Consider the following 22,682-nt stretch of genomic DNA (forward strand, 5'->3'; position numbering starts at 1 on the left):
CCAGTCCCACAGGCACAATGGTATGTACAATAACATCTCAATTTGCCAAGAGAATCCAGTATAAAACACAATAATTCAAAAGAAACAAAGTGTAAGTTTATTGGACGCCAACATTTCTTAGTCAAGATCTAAGTAAAGAAAACACACAGTAGAAAAAGTTGTACAAAGCAGCAATGGATTTACATTACATTAAAGAAAAAAGTTACCCTAAGCTATTAAGTCTCAGTCCTAAAAAAAGTAAAAACCCATTCTTAATTAAAATTCAGCACTGGTGTATTGAATTGATATACAATGACTGTAAGGTATACAGGATTATAAAACCGGCTTCATTTGTCTTACCTCTATAATGCTTTAAAATGACAAGTGATTTTATGTAACCAATTGGAAAATTCTATAGCAAATATATTGGATAATTCCAGCTTGTAGAAACTGTAGGAAACTGTTCCCCTGCACCCAAATACTACAAGTGATTCCATTTTCCTGTTTTTTAAAAAGGGACACTGTCAAGAAGAAACTTTAAAATGAGTACTTTGTACATATTTTGCGAAGTTATTTTGCAAAAAGTTTTTTTTTCTTTCTGCTTTTACATACATGTTTTAATTGAACATGCTGCTGCAGTAGTGGGAAGCTCGTATCTTTAAAAGGTACTGTGTATCATTGAAAAACCAAAAAACGAAAAACAGATCAAGTCCTTTATTCTGGAACAGTTAGAGAAAAAGCAAAATGAAAAATAAGCTCAGCCCACAGAATTCAGATACAATTTACAGGCATCCTTGAAACAACTGAGGATACCTTTAGTAGGCATTTTCATGCCAAAGCAGCTCAAGTGTTATGAGTCAATTCATGTTTCGAAATTGATTTTATTCATATCAAGTATTGTTAATACAGATAAGCACTTTTACAGTATACAACCTTTCTCTTGATAGTGTCCCCTTATGTACAACACTTATAGTACAATTTTTCACAAGTCATTTTAAATAAACAAGAATCAATGACATTAAAAAATACTATCAGGCTGTGTTCAACCAAAAAAAAAAAATTAACACTGATTCATTAACAGCAACATTAAAAAAAGCTAACCTTACTTTGATTTTTATCTAAATCTTCTGGTAGGAAAATGTAAACAATTTTATTGAACAGTATAGGCACATGCCAGATTACAGGCTCATGCCAGATATTTGCACCCTCACTGTTAGTGCCAAGAAGTTAGGCATAGTCTGTCCTTGTCCCATGTGAGGAACTTCTAGTTTTACCACTGGAAGCTTGGAACAAAAAACAGAGTACATGTAGCTTCAGACCAAACCCGCACATCCTACTTGGGGGATAAAAAACAACAAACAAAAAAACCAACCACCACCATCAAAAAAAAAAAATCTACTGGATGCCACTAGAATGCTTGCCTAAATAGGAAATGCAGGAACAAGTCTCATGGCTGTGTGTTTTGGTTCACAGATAAGGCTACATTTCCATTCTGAAGGACGTAAGACAAACTCTAGTGTCACCCACTGCTTCAGCAGGTTATCTGCTCATTTAACTGTCGGGGTGTTTCATTCCCCCTTATGGAAAAAAAATATATATATACATGAAGTAGAGACAGTATTATCATAGCATCATAGAATGGTTTGTGTTGGAAGGGACCTGAAAGACCACCTGGTTCCACCCCCCTGCCATGGGCAGGGACACCTCCCACCAGACCAGGCTGCCCAAAGCCCCATCCAGCCTGGCCTTGAGCACCTCCAGGGATGGGGCACCCACAGCTTCTCTGGGCAGCTTGTTCCAGTTCCTCACCACCCTCACAGAGAAGAATTTCTTCCTGGTATCTAATCTAAACCTACCCTCTTTTAGTTTAAAACCTTTCCCTCTTTTCATGTCACTGCACTCCCTGACAAAGAGTCCCTCCCCAGCTTTCCTGCAGGCCCCCTTTAGGTACAGGAAGGCCGCTGTAAGGTTTCCCCAGAGCCTTCTCCAGGCTGAACAACCCCAGCTCCCTCAGCCTGTTTTCACAGGAGAGGTGCTGCAGCCATCTGAGCATCTCTGTGGCCCTCCTCTGGACTCTAATAAATTTCATGTCCTTCTTGTGCTGGGGCCCCAGAGCTGAACGCAGTGCCCCAGGTGGGGTCTCACAAGAGCAGAGCAGAGGGGCAGAATCACCTCCCTCACCCTGCTGGCCACGCTGCTTTTGATGCAGCCCAGGGTACAGTTGGTTTTCTGGGCTGCAAGCACACATTGCTGGCTCAAATCCAGTTTTTCATACACCAGTATCCCTAAGTCCTCTGCAGGGCTGCTCTCAGTCCATACATCACTCAGTCCTCGCTCTTGGCCTCGTTGAACTTCATGAGGGGGCGCACGCCTCAAGCCTGCCGAGGTCCCTCTGGATGGCATCCCTCCCCTCTGGTCTATCAATGCACAAGCTGAGTAGCTTCGTGTCATCCACAAACTTAATCCCACTGTCCATGTCACTGATTAAGATATTCAGTAGTATTGGTCCCAGCACAGACCCCTGAGGGACACCCCTTGTTACTGGTTTACACTTGGACATTGAGCTGTTGGACTAAAACCCTTTGGACGTGGCCCTACAGCCAATTCTCTCTCCATCTAACAGTCCATCCACCAAACCCATATCCCTTCAACTAGGTGGCAAGAATGTTGTGGGGGATCATACCAAAGGCCTTACAGAAGTCCACGTAAATTATTACTGGTTGATGTCCTTTGTTTTTGTAAAAGTGTGGAAACTTTAGGTGCGCATGCAGTTATTTACGTAGAGGAAAATTCATTCTAACTTTTGGTTCTAGAACTTAAATACTATATCCATATGTATTTTTTCTGCCATTTCTCACTTTCAGTGGGTGATCATGGTCCCAAAATATCAAAAAACTTAAGCATGTATTTTGAAAAAAGTTAAGACTGATCTCCACGGAACTTAACCATATGCTTAGACCTTTGCCAACACAGTGCCTGGAAGGAAGAGAAGTCCCAAAACAAAATACATTTCATGGTTCAACCCTGCTCCTCTTCAATGCAATGGAAGTTTTCACTGGACTTCCACTGAAGCAGTTTAGTTCGCTGAGATTTATTGGACAGTTTATAAAAATAACCCCAAAAGAAAGAATTAAAGATTCTAATCTATATATTAAAACATCTGCACATTCCTGTCACAAATTTTAAGAAGAAAAAAAACTTTTTTGTATTTAACAAGAGCTCTAACTTTGCATCACGTCAGTACACAGTTACAAAATTAAACAAAATATGATGAGGACAGGTTTTTGTGTCAATAAATTTGCCTTTTATTTTGGCTGTGGCCAAGCTAGACACTCTTCAGAAGACCTTTATTTATAAACAAGCAACTAACATTTTTTTTCCATAATTTAACTTTTAAAACATATATTAAAGTTATATAAGTGGAAGCATATTTATTCCGTATCCTCCAAAATAAACACTTCTATCAAGGGCTTTTAAAGATACTGTATAAAAAGCTAATAGAAAACCAGAACTACTATATAAACATCTCATATTTAAACTTCAGAGATCCTGAATTCCTTTACTAAGCAGGAACCAAATTTAAAAAAAACAAAACACAGAACACGCTCAAAGTTAAAAACAAAACTTAAAAAATTCTGCAGAAAAGCTTAGAAGGAGGCTATTTAGACCAGAAATATTTCTGCTTGTTTGTTTGTCAAATATAATACATAGTGTACTAGGAAGAAGGTCAAGGTTTCTTGAAAGACGTTGTATGAGCTTTTGATTTTAAATGTGTCGTATTTATCGTCATACCATACAGCAGAATCCCAGCTGGAAGGTAGATGACTGTAACGTTGATGAACTAGTTGCCACTTTCCTTTCGAAAGCACACTGATTTTTAAAAGGTTGGATATAAACTATCATAAGTTTATGTTAAGAAGAATCATTGGTGAAAACTTAGGTACCAGTTGACATGTTTATACTTTCTATGCACAGATTTCTTAAGTACATTTAAAGCGTATTTAGCAAGTCTTTATGTCTTTCTCATTTTGTTAGATCAGGTTAAGTGTATTAAGCATTTTATTTAATTTTTTAATAAATAATTCTTGTGAGAAGGAAATTTAGTCTTATTTGATAGTGACATTTTTTATTTCACCAAGTATGTAAGAATCTTGTTTTAATTGCAACTTCATGTAAAAAATTTGATATTCTTACAGTTTAACATAACCACATTCAGATGCAGTTTGCTTGGAAGCGAACAAAAAGGACAAAATGTTACTACTACAATGTATAGTAACAATTTTAGATTTTCATCAAAAAAATGAAAGAAGAGGCTTGAAAATAGCATTACCTTTTTTGGTAGCTCAACTAAGTCAGTGGTCCATACTGAGCCAACACTTTTAAACTTAAATTGCAGGAAAAACACTAAAAAATTCCGTTAGGAAAAAAACTAACAGCGGCACACTTGGGAGAAAAATCCTCTCCCTGTGCGTGCCTAACCGAGGATGTTCATCCTCAGATCCTGGGATCAGTGTGCAATTCGTTTTGAGTTTGGGATGCTGAAACAAATGCGTGATTAGAACCAGAGAGGATTAAAGCCTCGCTGCTGCTCCTGGTGACATCGGCACCGGACTCCTGCTGCTCTCCGTGGACACGGGCTGGGCTCTGGCTAGGTAGTGTGCGGTGCGGTCCCCATCTCCCAGCCTCCCGGGGTCATCAGTCAGGGCCATAAACACTGTCTGAGTCTCTTACATCCTTGCTGCTCACTTTAATCCAGCACCACTCCATTAAGTTTAAATTCTAGCGGAAAATCTTCTCCCTGTTAATTTACCACTACTTCTGGGTAAGTATTTCCTTTACTTGCAGAGTAATTTTGGACCCGTGCTATAGCTTCTACGATCCTGCTTACGCTAAATGCTCCAGTTGTGATTTGCGGTAAAATAATGGAACCACACGAAGTATCTGCAGCCCATTACACCCATGATTTTTAACAAATTAGAAAACTGCAACACAGTACCACAAATGATAGAAAGCGGCAGAAAGAAATATTCTATGCATTGTACTCCTAAAATACAGTGATTGTAGTGTGATGTCTTCTCCTCTGCTTTGAGCTGGATATGCACGCTTAATACGAATCTCAAATACATACTTCTTCATTTATACAGGTGTCTATATAAATATTTACATTTTTCGTTTTTGTTAAAACATATCTTTGTACTCATGGCCAAGCTTATTACTGTGTGTAGGAACACAACTATTCTTCTTCTATCCCTTAACGAGCTCTCGTTTAGTAGTTAGAATTACAAACAGTTGTACAAACAGTGGAAACAAAATTTTGAAACTCGTCTGACATCTATTCAATCTTACTTCATGTTATAAACAGTACCATTTGAGTTATAATGGTTGTTAATACGACTTTAGCTACCGAAATATCTATAGTAAATTATTCTTTGGGACATTATATAAAGCGATGTACCCCCTCCCCCAATTTTTCTTAGAAACTTATAATTAAATGGCTGAAAGCAGGCTTGCTGCTGTTTTTATATAAAATCTCAGTAATAATATTGCTGACTTTAGATTCTCTTTTAATTTGTACAAGTTCCATATAACAACAAACAATTCTATCTTCCCTTAAAATATCAAACATTCGTATCCAATAATACCAGGATTACTGAAACTTGAGGTTTATTTGTTATTGCTAAAGATCTCTAAGACCTAAGTCAATACAGCAAGACACTCCATCCACTTCCTCCCTAACTGCAAGTGCATGGCAGCTATTTATATGGAGCTTGTGTGTTGGTTTCTTTAAAAGAAAAAAGCAAAAAAAAAAATCAGTGAAGTTGGTTACAGTATTTCACTACTATAAACTCACAGTTAGAATCCACATTGTTGTTGCTCTTTCATTTAATATATAACTTTATATATAATACACACGCGCACACCAACATCACAGGATGAAGATCCATGCATACAATCCAGATGCGATCGCATTTCAGTGTTAAATGAAATCAAAATTATTCTGTTGCTATTAGATCCCAGACCACAGTATTTTAAATTACTCGGCTTGCTATCTAGTAACAAAGTTAGTTTACCTTAATCTTCAAATCCAAGCAGCATCACAAATTCCCAATCTTCTGTCGTCATTGCTTTGATCCTCTTCGTTTTCTGGTTTATATGGCATACGTCCGAGATCCTGAAAATAGCCTCCACTGAGCCAGCTCTTTAAGGTATCTGTTAAAGCTAATTGTGTGTCTGTTCATGGCTCCAAAGACTAAAAGCTGTCTTGAAAGTCCTGTGACAGAGTTTACACATGTATTGTCTTTTGAACGTGATTGCCGAGAGCGGTGGAGCGTGATAGAAGAGCGTGTCTGACTCCTGCGGGACAAATAATTTCTCAGTAGTAGCGGAGCTTTCGGACAAGCCTGTCGGACTATCGGGCTCCAAAGGCTGGATTTTGGGCAGCGGTGGGGGCGGAGGTAAAGGTGGCGGTGACGGGGAATTAGCGGGTGGGCACATCTCAGGCTCCTTATTTGAGGACTCCTCTGTAGCCTGGGACATATGGGACTGGAAGTGACTCCACAGCCGGAAATTGGTTCGGAAGGCCTTGTTGCACACGTGGCAAATGAACGGCTTCACGGAGCACAGGAGCTCTTGGTGACGCTCCAGCTGCTTGCGCACAGTGAAAATCTTCCCGCACTTCTCACAGGGCCACAGGCCGGCGTCTTTGTTGGAGACCACTTCCTTCGGTTCTCTGCTTGTTTCAGTGACCTCTTCCTCTACGTCATCTGCAGGCTCCTCCTTGATTTGGATTTTAAACTGCTTGGAAACACTTAAGTCTTCAGGCAGGCATGAGGAGTCTTCAGAGTCAAAGTTGATCTGCTCTGACGAGTCACTGAATACTCCATCCTCCTTTGCAGCAAAATTGTTCACTTTATTAGACTCCGGCTGGGGAGGCAATCTCGACGAGCTCGTTATTTCTCCATTGTGATCCAGGATAGGTAAAGAAAAGTTCTCTGAGGGAGCCATGGTGTTCTGATTGTGGACTTCCACTTGATGACGCCAAATACTGAAGGACGACTTAAAGGTGCGCATGCACTCGAGACAAGTGAGCTTCTTGTATTCACACTTGCTTTCGTGCTCATGCTTCAGCTCCGGAGAAGAAAATCTAAGGCTGCAGTAAGGACAGACAGTAGCGTTTCTACAGAGTCGCTCATGATTCCCCTGCTCGATAAGCGAAGACAGCTTAGCATTACAGAGACGGCACTGATAAACTTCTTTGTTTTCTACCGGACTTTCAATGTGAATGTGGTCTTTCTGCTTGGGAGCCTTATTTCCTCCAATTGGTTTTTCCCCTGGATGCATTTTTATGTGCTGTTTGAATTGAGAGAGGAAACGGTAAGCCTTCCCACAGTAGACACAAATATAGGCTCCTTTGGTTCTCGATCTTAAATTCCTTTTGATGACTTGCTGTGCTTGTGAAGCAGACTGTCCCTGAAAACCTTGCTTGCCACGTCTTAGTTTAACTATTAGAGCTTTCTTAATTTCCCTCTCTCTCACTATATCGATCAGTTTTCTTTGGAATTTTTCATCCAAAACCGCATGTGAGCTGGAAGCTGGCGAGGGATTCTTCACGATTCCATGCTGTGTCTGGCAGTGCGTCCACACTTTGAAATTGGTGTGAAATCTCTTGTGGCATATGTCACAAGCATAGGGCTTCTCTGGATTATGATACATGTTAACATGACGGTGAAGACCCGCTGTTGATCTGAAAATTTTAAGGCAGTGCTTGCATTTAAATTTTTTATTTGGTCTTGCTTCTTCCATCTCACTGTATTCATCTTTACTGACGTCGGAATCAGCAAAATCAGCATCAAGGTGCGTAGGGCTTGAGCCTTCCTCAAAGTTTTCTTCTGACTCAGGAGAACCTTGATCATTCACCTTCAGTTTCTTAAACGGCAGCCTTCTATCCGCTTGAAATCTCCTCTTTGCTGGAAGTCTACTTGGCTCCTTATGATCATCCTCAGTTTTGAAAGCAAAGTCTTTATTCATAGATACTGATGCGTCGCCCACCGTAACTCTAATTATTTCGGAAGGATCTGAAAGTGGACTGCTAGGTTCAGTTTTTATTCGCACCTCTGTGAGAGGGGAAGCCACCTCCCTATCGGTTGACTGAGAGGCACTGAAAGACCTAAGGCGGTGTGGGTGCATTACCTGTGGCTTTTCATCTAAGACTAACTTCTCTGATGACTCCTTCAAACACGACTTCTGAGATGCAACATTAAATGTCTTCTGGGAATCGTTAGTTCCTGGTGAGGAGGAGGATGATACCTGTGAAGGTTTTAGGTCAACAGAAGGTGAATAAATAGGAACCTGACTGTCCATGGACAGTGACCTTCGAAGGAGACTTTTTACAAGTGGCCCACTTCGGTCAATACTTTGGTTTTCAGGACCAGATCCACTAGACGGGATTACCAGTCCTAACTTTGAGTAGTATAGCAAATTCCTATCTTCACCTTGACCATTTCCTTTTCCTGCTTCTCGCAACAAAAACGTAGATTCCGATGAGCCACGCAGAGATAAGACTGGTGGACGCGGCCTCTTTAATGACATCTCTGCAGCCTTTCCTCTCAAAAGCTGGCCACTGCTTCCAGGTTCATCGCTTGCAATTTCTTTCTCTGCTAAGGGCTTTTGAGGCAGCACTGTGTTCCTTTTCACCAAACCACATCTGCTCTGATCCTCTACAGTTCCAGAAGTTTCATGAAGCTTGGTATAGCTCACAGGGTTGTCTTTCAGCCATCTCCTTTCAGTGAGTGATAAATTGTGAAGGGTTTCAGTTGGTTTTGCTGCTTGTGGTCTAATGCTAGTTTTGACAGCAACAGAGGGTAAAGGTTTAGAAGTATGGCTTAAATCATGTTGTGTTTGATTTATACTCTTCCCTTGTGCTTCACTTCTGTTCTGACAGACAATGACACTTCTCTTCTGAGAACTACTTTCCTCTTCGTCTTGATACAGTATCTTCTTAATGGGGCAAGCTGGAAAAGGAGCTTGAGGGCTCTTAGAAACAATGTTTGTAAGAAAGGATATTCCAAGGCTGTAGCCCAGTTCTTGCACAGCTGCGAGACTGCCTTTCTCAATGAACAAGGATGAGGAATAAATGTAGTTTAACACATTATCAAAAGCATCTGGTTCACAAAAGTCGAGCTGAAACACCGACTGAGACTCATTCTCCTTATTTGTGAACAGAGTCTGGAAGTACTCACTGCTGGCAGCCAGAACATTTTTATGAGCTCGAAATTTCTGGTCTCCTACTATAAGAACAACATCACACAGCTGTCCCTTTAGACGCTCCTCATTCAGTGCGCTTAGAAGTGAGATGGCATGTGCCGGATTTATGTAATGCAAGAGCCCCTCCATGATTCGGATGTTTCTGAAAGAGAACAACAAGAAAAAAGTTGCAGGTTGCTTTATGCAAACAGTTCTTAGAGATAACGTAAACACACCTAAACTCGCTGCTCTTTATAAACAGGCTCAAAAAGACCATCAATACTGCTGAAGAAAACAGCTAGTTTGGAGGACAGGTATGGCAATTAATACTGTTAGCCCCAGCAGATGCACAGGCACGAGAAGAACCAACTCATGTTACAGAACACTTTCAAACATACCCTAATAGTTGATCGTACAATGATCTTACACAGATTATTACATTTAACTAATTAGAGGGGTGTGATGGGGCTGTATTCTCTACCTGCAGTGTAGCCGTCCACATGAAGGAATGCCATTTAATTGTTTCACTTGCTCATCTTTTTCTCAGCTTTAGCTTTATGAAGATCTACCTTGGCAATTGCAGCGATGAACTTCTGAATCAGATACTGTTGTGGTTTAACCCAGCAGGCAGCTAGGTACCTCACAGACACTTGCTCCCTCCCCCGCGGAGAGATGGGGGAGAACCGAAAAAAGTAAAAGTGCAAGAACTTGTGGGTTGAGACAGTTTAATAAGAACAAATGAATGAACGAAAGGAGGAAAGAATGAGAGAGGGAAAGAACAAAGGGAAGAATGAAAGAACAAAAGGAAGAATGGAAGACAGAATGAAAGAATGGACAAACAGAAGAACGAACGAAGAAAAGAAAGGCGAAAAGCACGCGATGCACAACAAAACAGCTCAGCACAAACTGGCTGATGCCCAGCCAGTCCCCAGACAGCAGCAGCCCCCCCTGCCTCAGCCAACAACCCGGTTTTATTGCTGAGCACGACGCCTGTGGTGTGGGACATCCCTCTGGCCAGCCTGGGTCACCTGTCCTGGCTGTGTCCCCTCCCGGGTCCTGATGCACACCAGCCTCCTCACTGCCAGGGCAGCACGAGGATCTGGAAAGTCCTTGGCTCTGTGCAAGCGCTGCTCTGCTACAGCTAAAACATCGGCATGTTATCGCCCCTAATTTCATTATAAATCCAAAACACGGCACTGTACTTGCAGCTATGAAGAAAATTAACTCTGTCCCAGCTGAAATGAGGACAGATACCTAAGGCCTAATTATGCCAAGTCACCTTCTAAAGTTAAGCAACCCTGACAGTCTCCTGCTGACCGAGCAAATTAAAGGGTTTTTGTTGTTATTTTTAATAGGCTAGAAAGGACAATAATATTGGGGAGGGAGAAAGAAGCAGGATTATTGTCTGTAATCTAGATTAATTCATCATGTTCGCTTATATTTAGTGAGTGTTGTTGACATACCCTTCTAGCTATGATACATGTATGACTCCTTAAACTGCTCTGTCACGATCCGGTTTCTTGGAAATTTCATGATTTTACTTGAAGTATCCCCGCAGTGCTTTGTTCTAGCTTAAAAATTATCAGTGAACTGACCGTCCCACCTTATTTATTAGCATAAAAGCAGTTTCTGCCCACAACCTATATACCTGAGGAACAGTTAACCCCAGATGCATCCAAGAGTACAATAAGCACAAAGTAAACTGCAGTGCTGAAATCCCCCTGTTGCATATGCTTCAAACAGAGCCCGCTCTGTAGCGCAGGATGTCTCCGTAACTCAACTGACTGCTCCTGGTTAGACCTTAATATGAGAAGAGAATCAGGTTTTAAGTTAGTTTAAGCAAACCACTTCTGCAGTATGGATTGGAATTTATGTATTTGTGCACATGCACACACACCCCAAAAAATCAGCGATATCCAATTTTATTTTGTTGTCATGGACACTCTTATAATTTCATTAACCTGTAAGTATGAATTTTACACTATCTTCCTCTATGGTGACATAGAACAAACAAGTCAACGACGTGTCTGTTAAAAGCAGTTCTATTCTTTTTGCAGCTGATTTAAGAAACTATTTTAAAGATATTTATATATGGTGTATGCTACTATAACACAAAGGTTTCACTGTTCATCAACTTACAAGCAAAGCTAAAAAATGTATCAAAAAAGTAAGAAATCATAACCCTGTAATTAATAAACAGGAATGGGAAATCTTACAACCAGTGGCTAGAAAGATGAGGTGATCAAAGTCTAAATTGGTATTACTGAGATGACTTCAAAGGTGTGGGATACAGTGTCTCAGAGCACTGGTCATACCACAGGACTGAGCTACCACTTGTAGATCTGAGACTACCGAATGAATTAACAGCATCACGGCAATAGCAGCAGCAGAATTCTGTTTCCTCACCAGATCTCTTTTAACTGAGAGTTTCTGTGCCTTGCAGTGTTGCTTCATACACAGTCATTTATCCTCAATTCCCCCACACCTCCCTCTAAAAAAGCAGAACTGTTAGGCTTCTATGAATGTGAGAAACACATCTGTTTTGTTCTGCTTTCTATGTTTTATGTAAAAGTACTGTCTGGGGCGTGAGCTACTTTCTGGACACCTCTGCCATTTGAAGTGGTGGGGTCTGACAGTCCAGTCTCCAGGTCTGCGCACTCATTAATGCTTGCAGCGTTGTTAGGACGTGTGCTCCAGGAATGCATCTTTTCCTTTAGTTTCACTTGAAAGAAATTGTGTTTACATGCTCAAGTGATTTATCCGTGATGCAAGCTGCAGCATGGTGTATGGAGATAAATCAACGATGTGTTTAGGAGGGAAACTTGAACCAAAAGCATCACTGTAAAGACACCCACTGGACGTTGCTGCTCAACCCATACTTCAAGGACACTTTGGGTAGGAGACAGTCAAGAGTTTTGAAATATTTTCAAATCTTTCATTTTAATCTGCTTTACCCAGGACCTGTGTCTTCTGTAAGACATTTGCAAAATAAACGTGCAATTACTGTGTGTTCATTTGTTCAGTGTAACACAGTAATGCTATTAGTACAGATGGGTGTAAAATTGACACATCTCAAGCAGAATCCAACAGTATTTTTCTTTCTGCGTTCTCCTTTTTATTCGTAGAACACCTTCAATTTATTACATTACACAAGACAGAGGTAATCATGCTAGTACAATCCTCCGTTTCATTCTCAAAACACAGCTTCTGTGCACTGAAGGAGGCAGAGCTCTGGCGTAATGTAACTCCGTCACTTTAATAGTAACCAAGGCTGCAACATCTACAACTAGCAAGGGACCAAATTAATCCTGCAAAGGCAGCTTTAATCCCGGACTTTCCCAATTCAAGTGCTTGACTTTCAGCTTAACAGCCTTTAAACGCAACAGTCAGAAATAAAACAAGTTATATGATGCATTAAAAAACAAAAACAGAACTGGTGACGCAGAACCATTTCAACACATTTACACGGACCACCAGAAAGCCTTAAGACAGATTTAAAAATAAACCAAAAAAAATCCCCACAAAGATTACTAGTGTAAATGTACGCTGTGTTAAAATTTCACTGCACAAACACTTTTCAGTAATAAAGTTGATCCAAAACATTCCTGCTCTCTTTGGTTCATCCTATCTGCACACCACAGTTCACACCTCCTGCAGCTGTGCTAGTTGTCTTGGGTTTATGTGGCAAGGTTTTGGTAGGAGGGGGCTGCAGGGGGGGCCTCTGTGAGCAGAGCCCAGCAGCTGCCCCATGTCAGACCACAGCCAGCTCCAGCCGGCTCCAGAAGGGACCTGCTGCTGGCCAGAGTCGAGCCAGGGCCCATGGAGAGCCCCCGCAGGAGCAGGCCCTGGGCCGGAGCTGCAGCCCATGGAGAGGAGCCCACGCAGGAGCAGGGGGTCTGGGGGGAGCTGCCGCCCACCCGTGGGGGACCCGTGCTGGAGCAGTTTGCTCCTGGGGGATGGATGGACCCCGTGGTACGGAGCCGTGTGGGAGCAGTGCTTGAAGAGCTGCTGCCTGTGGGCAGCCCCCGCAGGCTCAGTTCGGGCAGGACGGCATCCCGTGGGAGGGACCCCACGTGGAGCAGGGGCAGGGAGTGACCGTGAGGGAGCGGCAGAGACGAAGCGTCAGGGACTGACCCCAGCCCCCATTCCCCCATTTCCCTGTGCTGCTTGGGGGGAGGATGTAAAAGATGGTGGACGGATGGAAGGGGTTTTTAGTGTGCTTTTACTTTCTCACTATTCTAGTCTGCTAGTGGCAATATTTGCCAGCCTGCATCACAAAGCAGGTTAGGCAGTAAATAGAAAACAAATACTTCTTTTCAAATGTTGGTCAGTTCTCACAGTAAAGCACAATCTCAGAAACAATTGCTCTGGCATAACTGAAGAGGCAGCAAACTGTGGAAGTGCAGCAGCTTTAGGAAGACAAGAACTCCTTACAACAATTTTCCACTAAAGCTGATGTAAGGCTGCTGGCACTCAACCCTGATACAAATGGCATGCCTAGCATTGTGCAGATAACAGAACTATGCCAGCCTCTAGATATGATTCCAGGTTTTTGAGGAATTATAATTCCTCAGCTGAAGATTATTTTGCCTAAGCCCTTTCCTGTCAGCTTCCAGATAATCAGCTTCTACTCTCTCCAACCATTTTTCCCAGCCATCTTCAGTACTGACTGGAAACAAAGCTATTTCCTATTTTCTTCCCTGACACTGGGGTGACATCCAGGAAACGGAGCACATCGGAAGATCCAGCACTGTCCGTGCTAGAGCAGCTGCAGGTCCTCGGGAGGAACAGTGACAGTGAGACTCCAGGTCCAGCAGAGGTAAGTGCAGCAGAAGTGCCTGCAGCCTTCCTTTGAGAGGCTGGGAAGAAATTGTGCTGTCAGCCTTCAACAGCCCCTTACCGATATCAGGCTTCAGAGACTGAGGTACCACATTTGGCCAGATTACTATTATTGTATATATGTATTTTGAACAAGGACAGAAAGAGACACCTCTGCTATTTCAAAATGACTTTCTGCAAAAAGGAAGGCTCTACTCATAAAAGCTCTTCACAAGTAAAGGATGAAAAAGCTTTCTCTTTGGCTCAGCAGTTCATTATCTTCAGCAGCTACCTGCCTTTGCAGTGTTAGATCCCCTTCTGTTCCTCTGTCCCTTACGCTCCTGCCTCCTGCTCCCAGCCCTCTGGTACCCTCCTCTTCCTTTTACCAGCTCCGCTGCTCATTTGACCTCCAAGTAAGTTGATTCAGCTCCCTAAAATGAAGCAGGAAAAAGAAGAAAAACCAACCCAGCCTTTTATATGCTTGCTCTTTTATAAGGTTAGAAGATTAATCAGCTCACCGAGAGGTCGGACGCCTCAGAGCTGCCGCAAGAGAAGCCATGAAACTACTCATTCTTTGTCAGCAAGTCGCTCAATCAGCTTTGCCGATCTGAAACACCACTTTCAGAAGCAAAGAAGTCACCAGTGCTGAAACTTGACAAAGAGAACCAGGCAGACTTGTGAGAAATTTAAGCACAACAGCTTACACTTGCATATACATAAGCGACTAAAATAAGATGTCGATGTTGCCTGCTGACATCCATTATAACCACGTAGCTGTCAGCTAAATGTTAATAGCATGTTGGGGGTGGCAGTGGGAAAGACTGTGCTCTGAAACACCGTAAGGAGACGCTGCAGCAAGGAGGCGCCAGGGCTGAGAGAAACTGCAGTCAGAGCCAGAAAATGCAAGGAAAGAGGAAGGAGTGCACGCAGAGGAGACAGGCAACAAGGGGGGGTTAACGGTGGTTTTAACAGGGAAACGTACACGTAACCGTGGTGGCAGGGAACCCACCAAAACCCAGAGGAGCACGGGCTGTGGGACCCAGCCGAGAAATACCAGGTGCCTCCTGCGGTTCCCAGGTGAGCGCAGGCAAGTTGTATGAGCTCAGTTGTGAGCGCTCTGCAGAGGCTTTGATGGCTCTGGTTGTTCACATGCCGTTTCAGACACCAGGGGAAAAAAGTCCCCTTCTCCATCAAGAGTCCAGATGCAGAAGCAACCTACACTGTTTAAACCTCTGCTCGAGCATCCTATGCTGGATTTTATTATTTGAGCTTGACCACAGCTTATCAAATGCCTTTTCTCAGACACAGAACTAAAAGCTTTGAACCTGCAGAGCAAGGTTGTTTGAACTTCTAGCATCTTCTTCTAACTACATATTTGAGTGATCTCCTGCTGCAGGTTTGGGGATTTTGTCTTTCTGGATTTTACAAAACTGATTTCAGCTGCTATCGCTGTGTTTTTCACAGCAGACAACACTGAAAACTTTCTCCAGGATGACAAATACATTTCATTTCCAGTAGGTCAGCAGCAGGAGAGACTTACTGGTATGAAGATGGGCATAAAGTCAGCTGAGTAATGTATTTGTTAACGTGTGAAATTGGTACGTTAATTCCCAACTATTTAACTCACAGGCATACGGAAGTAGAAATTTAAGGACAGGAAAAGAAGAAATTCCCTAACACCGTGCAGTCTCTTCTGCCCTCCACCACAGAGAGATAACTAGCAGTTATCCTGACGCAGACCAGAAATTCTATTAGAAATTAAAAACCATTTTCCACATCCAGACCATACCCGCACTTCTGCCAACTGACACTCAGAACAGCTCCTACCGCCTCGCAGCAAACTACAAAAATCCCAGACCACCACCACAAAGCTCCGCTTGCCCTTCACATCCCTGTTCAGGAGCAAGCAGCAGGGGCTGCGATTTCACCTCATTCTCAGTCCAGCCTAATCGGGGATTGCTCCTCGGGCAAGGATCAGCGCGTGCCTCCTCCCCCTGCAAGGAAGGACGAGCTCGCCCTCGGAGCAGACAACTGACCCAGCTCACTGGGGGATTGCACAACTACTGGGTGTAAGGGAGAGGGCAGGGACGCGCGCTGGCTGACAGCTCCTCTCATTCTTCTTGGAAGATTAAAACACATTAAAAACGGTTTGATAAAATATCTGTCCTGGCCTCAATACGTCGACCAAAAGGTGTGTGACTCAACATCCAAATTGCTGTAATAAAAATCAAGAGGCTAAGAAGTTTTAAAATCCCTTTCCCTAAGGAAGTCTTTGCTTTTCATTCTTCTGAGTTTTGTAACATTGCCATTAAAATCTCCGATGGGACAAGCCCCAGAGACCCAGTGGCAGAACGTACAGTTTAAACACTTGACGAATTATCCCCAGAAATATTTCATTTGACTTCTTGATAAGAGACACATGAAATCACGAAACTGGAGGGGAGCTGCACGGCAGATGTGTATGGCTGCACGCCTTCTGCGTGCTGAGTTTATTATTTTATTGGCAATGCTGAGATAATGCTTAGCAAGTTGGATAATCCTCCAGTCACCTGCTTTGCTACATGAGCCGCTCTTGTTTTGTTTAACTGGCCCAATTCACAATAAAACTGTATTTACATTCTGCTTTTAATTTTGCTGGCATAGCGAAAATGACAAACCCTAACTGTGGGAATACTTCTATCAATATAAAGGTGTTTTTTACAGTCATAGTGTATTTTGGATGGGAAGAGAAGTGAATTATACCCATGTAAGACGATTTCCTATCAACAGAATTTTTATGCTAAGGTTTGCACAAGAATAAAGGAGGTGGGGGCAAAAGTCACGTACTTAATTTGAAACACGCAGAACGTATATAAAAGCTGGAATGTGGGCTGAACCTAAAAACTCGCCGAGTGAGCAACTCGGCAGTTTTCAGGATTTGGGGAGCGCAGGTGTCTTCTACCCCCTGGAGGGATCTAAAGAAAAGTCTACTCAGCCATCGCTAATTACGGGCCAGATACTGGGAAGACAACACAGGATGACACTGTAAGAGTGGGAAGGCAACAGCAATTTGACGTGAGTCAAGCAGGAGACTTACAAGGTCACGAAAAGCACGTGGAAGATCTTCAGCTTCAAGTGCACGTGCGCTTGGAGCTGGGCGTCTCAGCTGTATTCATTCATTTATTAAGCAAACCTCCTCCTCCACTTGCACTAGTGACCAGGAGCACTGTAGCTTTTCTTTACGCCTCTAAAGAACGCACAAGAAAGGAGCTGCTCCTATTCTTGCTAGATTTGCGGGCAATTTGGCCGCTCACCTCAATAGCTGAAGGGCTGCACCCAGGTTTAGGTCCTGGCACAAGACAAATTCCTTTTGGTTGGGTCAGACGGACCTGGCTGCAGCAAACGGCGGTTGGCAATCGCCGTAATTCTGCTGCTTTTCCTCCCGTGTTTCCTAACTTTAAAAGGATTTCTGTGAGGCGTATTTACTGGACAAGGACACTATTGCTGCAAAACCCTCCAAAGATGCTCACAAACATATTCAGACCAGGAAGTCAATCAGCTGGAGCCAAAGCAGCTCTCACGTTCATTACCTGGTGAGTGCTACTGCTACGCCCCCGGCTCCCAATCTATTGGGGGCATCAGGCTCGGTGCCTGCCTGCGCGCGAGCCCCACGGTGCTGGAAAGAAATGAGAGGCAGGGGTGATGGGGACCTGAGCTGACCCCGGAGCAAGAGGTGCCCCTGAGCTAGCCACAACTTAGCGAGGGCACAACGGAGAATGAATCACAACCCAGAGGTTACTTGCGCTGCTAAGTGCTGATGTACGATAAACCATGGACAAGGAGACTGGTGCTCTGAGGAAAAAGGGAAAAAAAAATCTTCCTTTCCTGAAGAAAGGAATTTGATTGTAAATGAATTACATTGAAAGGACAAGTTTTGCAACATAGTTATTTTTAAAATTATTTGGACAAAGGACTTTTAATGCCTTTTTATTACAGATTGCACGTAAGATTTTGCACAGCAAAGAGGGGAAGACAAAAAAAAAAGCTGACAATCAGGACTGAGTGATTTTAAAACTATCTTTTCATGGGATGCAAGATTTTTAGAGCTGACAGTAGTGTGTGCATGTGTGGGGGGGTTAGAATGAGTTTAGGAAGGTAGAAAAGTTGTTCAGCTCTTTATTGTTTCGTTCATAAAACATACCTGCACTATTCTAGAACAGTGTAACACTTGAAGTAGCTGGTGAACAACAACAGCTTTTTTGTTGTTGTTTTATTTCACTGCCAAATGAAAGATGTAATAGAATTGCTGTCTTAAATATTATTGCTAAAGAAAAAAAGGAAAAGTTTCCAGCATATTAAATAATATTGAACCTACAGTATAAATATTTGAGGAAAGTGACTCCCTCTGCACGGAACGTCTATTTTAAAGTACTGCTTATTCCAGTCCTTCCCTTTGCAACACAGGATTTTGCAGCCTCAAGACTTTTTTTCCCCCCTTTTCTGAGGATCTCTGACCATTCAATGTAGCAGCATTCACTACGAAGCAGTTCACTTGCTCTAAAGCTGAGAATTTCTTTTAATGAGTGCTGGAAGCAGCTGCGATTGTAGCATGTGACTCACAGCACAGCACCTCTGAGCGCAGTACGAGCTATATGGTGGTTACAGCCCCATTTCCTCTCGCCAGCTCCTCCTTCCTCTCCCCAGTAAGGCCATGCTTGTTTATAGACCAGAGTTATCACTGCTGTGCAGACAGAACAACTTTCAGAACCTTGAGAACTAAAAATGGCAACTCCTTGATGTTTTTAATAGTAACGGCTTGACAGATACTGAAGTTCAAAAATAAACAGCTTCAGTACCCCATGACAGCTCACGGCTTGCCGTAAAGTTGTCCACTCAAACCCCAAGGAAAGCTTAGTCGGCCACTACTATGCAGATGATCACAGCACCAGCTGTTTGATTCTCTGAGCATCAGTATTCTCTGGCATCACACACACACAAAAGACGAGCTCAGAAACCCCGTGTCTTAGAGACAGCCAGCTTCTGGTGATCTACAGAGTAGGAAAAGCGTGGGCAAGTGGTCTCCTTTATGGTCTTTGTGTACAATTAAACGTGCAGCGCAAAGAGGACTCCTGGAACTTCTTTCAAGCTATTGCTGCTTTTCACATCAAGTTAAATTGCTAATACGTACTAAAGGATAAGTTATTGTACATGTTTAAAAAAAGCACCCGAGTCATTATGACTTTCATCCCAGTTTGGATCACAGGCAATGCTCAATGTAATCAAACCGGAGGGGGACCACCACTGAAAATGAGACACAGTCACCCACTCAGTTCTCATCTGCAGGGGGATTGTAGCTCCAGCAGGCTCTGGGGAGCTCACAGCTGGAGAAACCCCCAATAAATCCTCTTCTGACACACGTCGTCATAGCTGAAGACTCCATCTGTGACATCTCCCTGCAAGTCCCTACTGAGAACGTGTACGTGTAAATTCTTTCAGTGCTCACGATCCAGCCACACTGGGTGGATTTTCTATAAGTAGGTTCTTCTGAGAGGACAACTCTGTACCACGAGTGCAATAAAAGCTTCACATAGAAAAGGATGTGAGATCCTCATCCACTCATGAGCTGGCCACATCATTTGTTTTCTGCAAACAGTTTTCATAAAAACAGTTGCTACGGTTTGCTCAAAACTTTCCCCCCAAGAACATCAGCATAAGGCTGGTGGAAAATTTTAGTCAAGGCAGTCGGTTTGTCAGTTTGAGCAAAGTCAGAAGAGAGGACTATAATTGGCAGTGCTCAGGCAATACAAATATAGAGCAGTACCCGCTCTACCTGTAAAACAGACTTACTACTCCCGATTTGATATTAAAAATTGGTTGTATAAAAGTGCGTTTACAAAGAAACTGTGTTTCTGTGTTGACATTGTTCTAAGGATAAAAATATTCACGGTATCTTAACTATTAACTACAAGCAGAGTTAGCATCACAAGTCACACAGACTTGCTGGAAGATTTCCACTACCTCTTATTTTAAAAAAATATCAACTATTACTATCCTATCATGATTTTCATTGAAAACAGCTATTTTCAGTTGCTATTTATGCTTGGAGCACAAAATTAAGATTCGAGCACAAATCCACAATTTTTTGTGGGAACCTCACACCATCTATGCCTGCTGCAGAAGAATGGAAAACTCCGCTGTACTTGAAAAAAACTGAGATTATGTGATCCAACATAATCTTATATCTACAGCCTGCCTAGCTCTTAGTCCTACTGCAATTCCAACGGCAAAAAATGAATAGTTTTTAAACAAGTGCCATTTAATTACTGAGAAGTGCTTGCTCAGTATGTGATGAGTTTCTGCTTCATGAAAATGACTGCTTTAGATGAAGTGTTTCTGGTATTTTGTGTGAGCCACATCCAGGCTGGGATGTAAGAGTTTGGACTTGAAATTTGAGGGGCACTGAAGGAGAACTCTGACAGATCTATCTGGGTAGTTCCTGCAGTGCTTTTGGTAATTTCACCGGTGGGCAGCACGGGTGCTTCTCCACTACGGGGTACTTCTCCCTCCTCAGGGCACGCTGTGACCAGAGAGAGCTGAGGCAAGCAGCACCCGCCTGGTTTAACACCTGCGTGTGGTAAATGTGCCGCAGGAACGCCGCAGGGCCACCTCCATCCCGCCTCCCCTTCACGCCTCCTCACGGGGCCGCCCCCTCTCCCCCCTCAGGGCCGCCAACCGCCCCCTCAGGCGCGGCCACGCGCAGGGGAGGGGCGGGGCTTCCCGCCGCCGGGCGCAGGCGCGCGCCCTCCCTTCTCGGGGACGCGCGCGCTCCCTCCGCGCAGGCGCAGTTCCGCGCTTCGCCTGCCAGGGGGGCGGAGGGAGGAGGAGGAGCGCGGGAGCGGCGCATGCGCGCAGCGGAGGGCGGTGGGGGGGGGGAAGAGCGGCGGGTCTATGTGGCGGGTGCGTGCGCGAGGGAGAAGGCGACGGGATTTCGTAACCGGCGCAGGCGCGCTCCGGGGCCCGCTGGGTGGAAGGGGAAGGAGAAGAGAGGAGGGGAAAAAAAAAATAAATAAATAAATAAATAAAAAAAACCACCTCAGAGTTACGTCAGGAAAAGACGCCTCTGGTACACCGTGGGGGTGGGGGGCAGCCGAGCGGCGCGGGCGAAGCCCCCCTGAGGGCCGGGGGCTCGCGAGACGCGGCCGTTACTCACCCGCTCCGCCGCCCCCCCCGGCTCGCCCCCCGCGGCGGCCCCGCTCACGGCTCGCCCGCGCGCGCTGCCGCCGCCGCCGCCGCCGCCGCCGTGATTCCATCCATCTTGAATTTGACGTCATCCCACACCAGGGATGAGGTCATCGCGGGGAGCGCTCGTCACGTGCGCGGCGCTCCCATTGGCCGCCGCCGGAGCGGGGGGCGAGGCGAGGCGGCGCGGCCGGGCACGGGCACGGCGGCGGGGACGGGGACGGCGGGGACGGGGACGGCGGCGGGGACGGGGGGGATCCCCCTCCACACGCGCCGCCCCTCGCCTCCCCGTGACGCGCGTGCCCGCGGCCGTTAACGGCCGCCCGCGCGCGGGAGGGAAACTGAGGCAACGGTTATGGGGCGGGGGGGGGGGGTGGTGGTGCATGTGGAACTGACGTGGGAAGGGGCGCCGCTTACGTGCGGCCGCTGGAAACGCGGTGGTTTCTGTGCCTGTGCGAGTTTGTGAGGTAAAGCTAATCCGCCCCGTCGGCTTTGCCCCATTAGGCCGTCGTTAGGGGCGGCTGGCGCTGAGGGGATTAACGGCTCAGCCGCGCGCGCCTTTTCAAACCGGGCGCTTGTGTCGGCCGGCCGCTCGAATCGTGTGAATGCTCCGAAATAGAATGTTTAGTGCTGCGTTTAAACCTCATTTTACTTCTTTTTTTTTTTTTTTTCTTTCAGGGATTCGATGCAAATGGGCTAAACCCCCATGAGAGAACACCCCGTTAAGGAAAATGGCCATGTGCCCCTCGCTGGGTGCAGTTCTTCCCTCCCCAGCTGCGCTTTCTGCCCACGCTTCTGTTAGTTTAGCAGACTTTTTGACAATCTAGAAGGAGATTTAAGCTGCCTGCAGAAGGAGTTAGAAGGAGGTGTTTTTCTTCCTTAATTTACTCGTGACACTGTCTCTTCTGACGTTAGTGTGGCTGTGCGATGAGCCAGCACGAAAACCAAGCGAGCTGGTAATAACAGCAGCAGCCACGTGTATGTAGATGAAAAATTTAACAACCCAAGTGCTCCATCAAAGCCCATAAAACCAAGCGAGCTGCTTGGTTTCAGCAGGATTGCATCCCCAGTCTGGTTTATTCCGTGAGTATGCCAGCTACTGCCGTGGCACGTGGGCCTAGCATGCTGCTGGGAACAGACAACTCTGAAATCAGCTTTATCTGTCAGGATAGACCAGTTTATGCACTGACACCGACAGTGCTGCCAGCGGAGCACTTGTGAAACCAGCCTGTGATCATGAGTCCTGCAAGGCCCTGCTAACCTTTTTCATATGTACTCAGTTATTTATCAGCCAAGCAGAAACAAACGGGCCTTGTGTAATCTTCTCATCCCCGGTTCTCCAACAGGACCAGTGTCACAGATGGGGAACGTCCACGCTAGAATCACCTGCTGAACAGACCGTGTTCTTCAAGGTCTACGCACAC

At 44.5% G+C, this 22,682-nt stretch overlaps 1 protein-coding gene across 3 annotated transcripts; it reads right to left on the minus strand.

Annotated features, from left to right (window-relative positions):
• Positions 1 to 21,342, minus strand: ZBTB21 (zinc finger and BTB domain containing 21). Of its 3 annotated transcripts, none has more exons than XM_035545894.2 (2): positions 21,230 to 21,342; positions 1 to 9,385 (listed from the first exon to the last, which is right to left on the minus strand). In XM_035545894.2, the coding sequence occupies exon 2, from the start codon at positions 9,370 to 9,372 to the stop codon at positions 6,199 to 6,201; it is 3,174 nt and encodes a 1,057-aa protein (XP_035401787.1). In that variant the 5' UTR covers positions 9,373 to 9,385; positions 21,230 to 21,342; the 3' UTR covers positions 1 to 6,198. The 3 variants fall into 3 exon arrangements, with proteins under 3 accessions (XP_035401787.1, XP_035401785.1, XP_035401786.1); XM_035545892.2 differs by lacking the exon at positions 21,230 to 21,342 and adding an exon at positions 21,112 to 21,215; XM_035545893.2 differs by lacking the exon at positions 21,230 to 21,342 and adding an exon at positions 9,704 to 9,824.
• Positions 21,343 to 22,682: the final 1,340 nt, after the last annotated feature.

The sequence above is a fragment of the Cygnus atratus genome, chromosome 1 (genome assembly GCF_013377495.2).
Source record: "Cygnus atratus isolate AKBS03 ecotype Queensland, Australia chromosome 1, CAtr_DNAZoo_HiC_assembly, whole genome shotgun sequence".
NCBI classification, from domain to species: Eukaryota; Metazoa; Chordata; class Aves; order Anseriformes; family Anatidae; genus Cygnus; species Cygnus atratus.

What these genes read in the sequence shown, in the direction of transcription:
- ZBTB21 (XM_035545894.2), bottom strand. Translation starts at nt 9,372, where the DNA reads ATGGAGGGGCTCTTGCATTACATAAATCCGGCACATGCCATCTCACTT.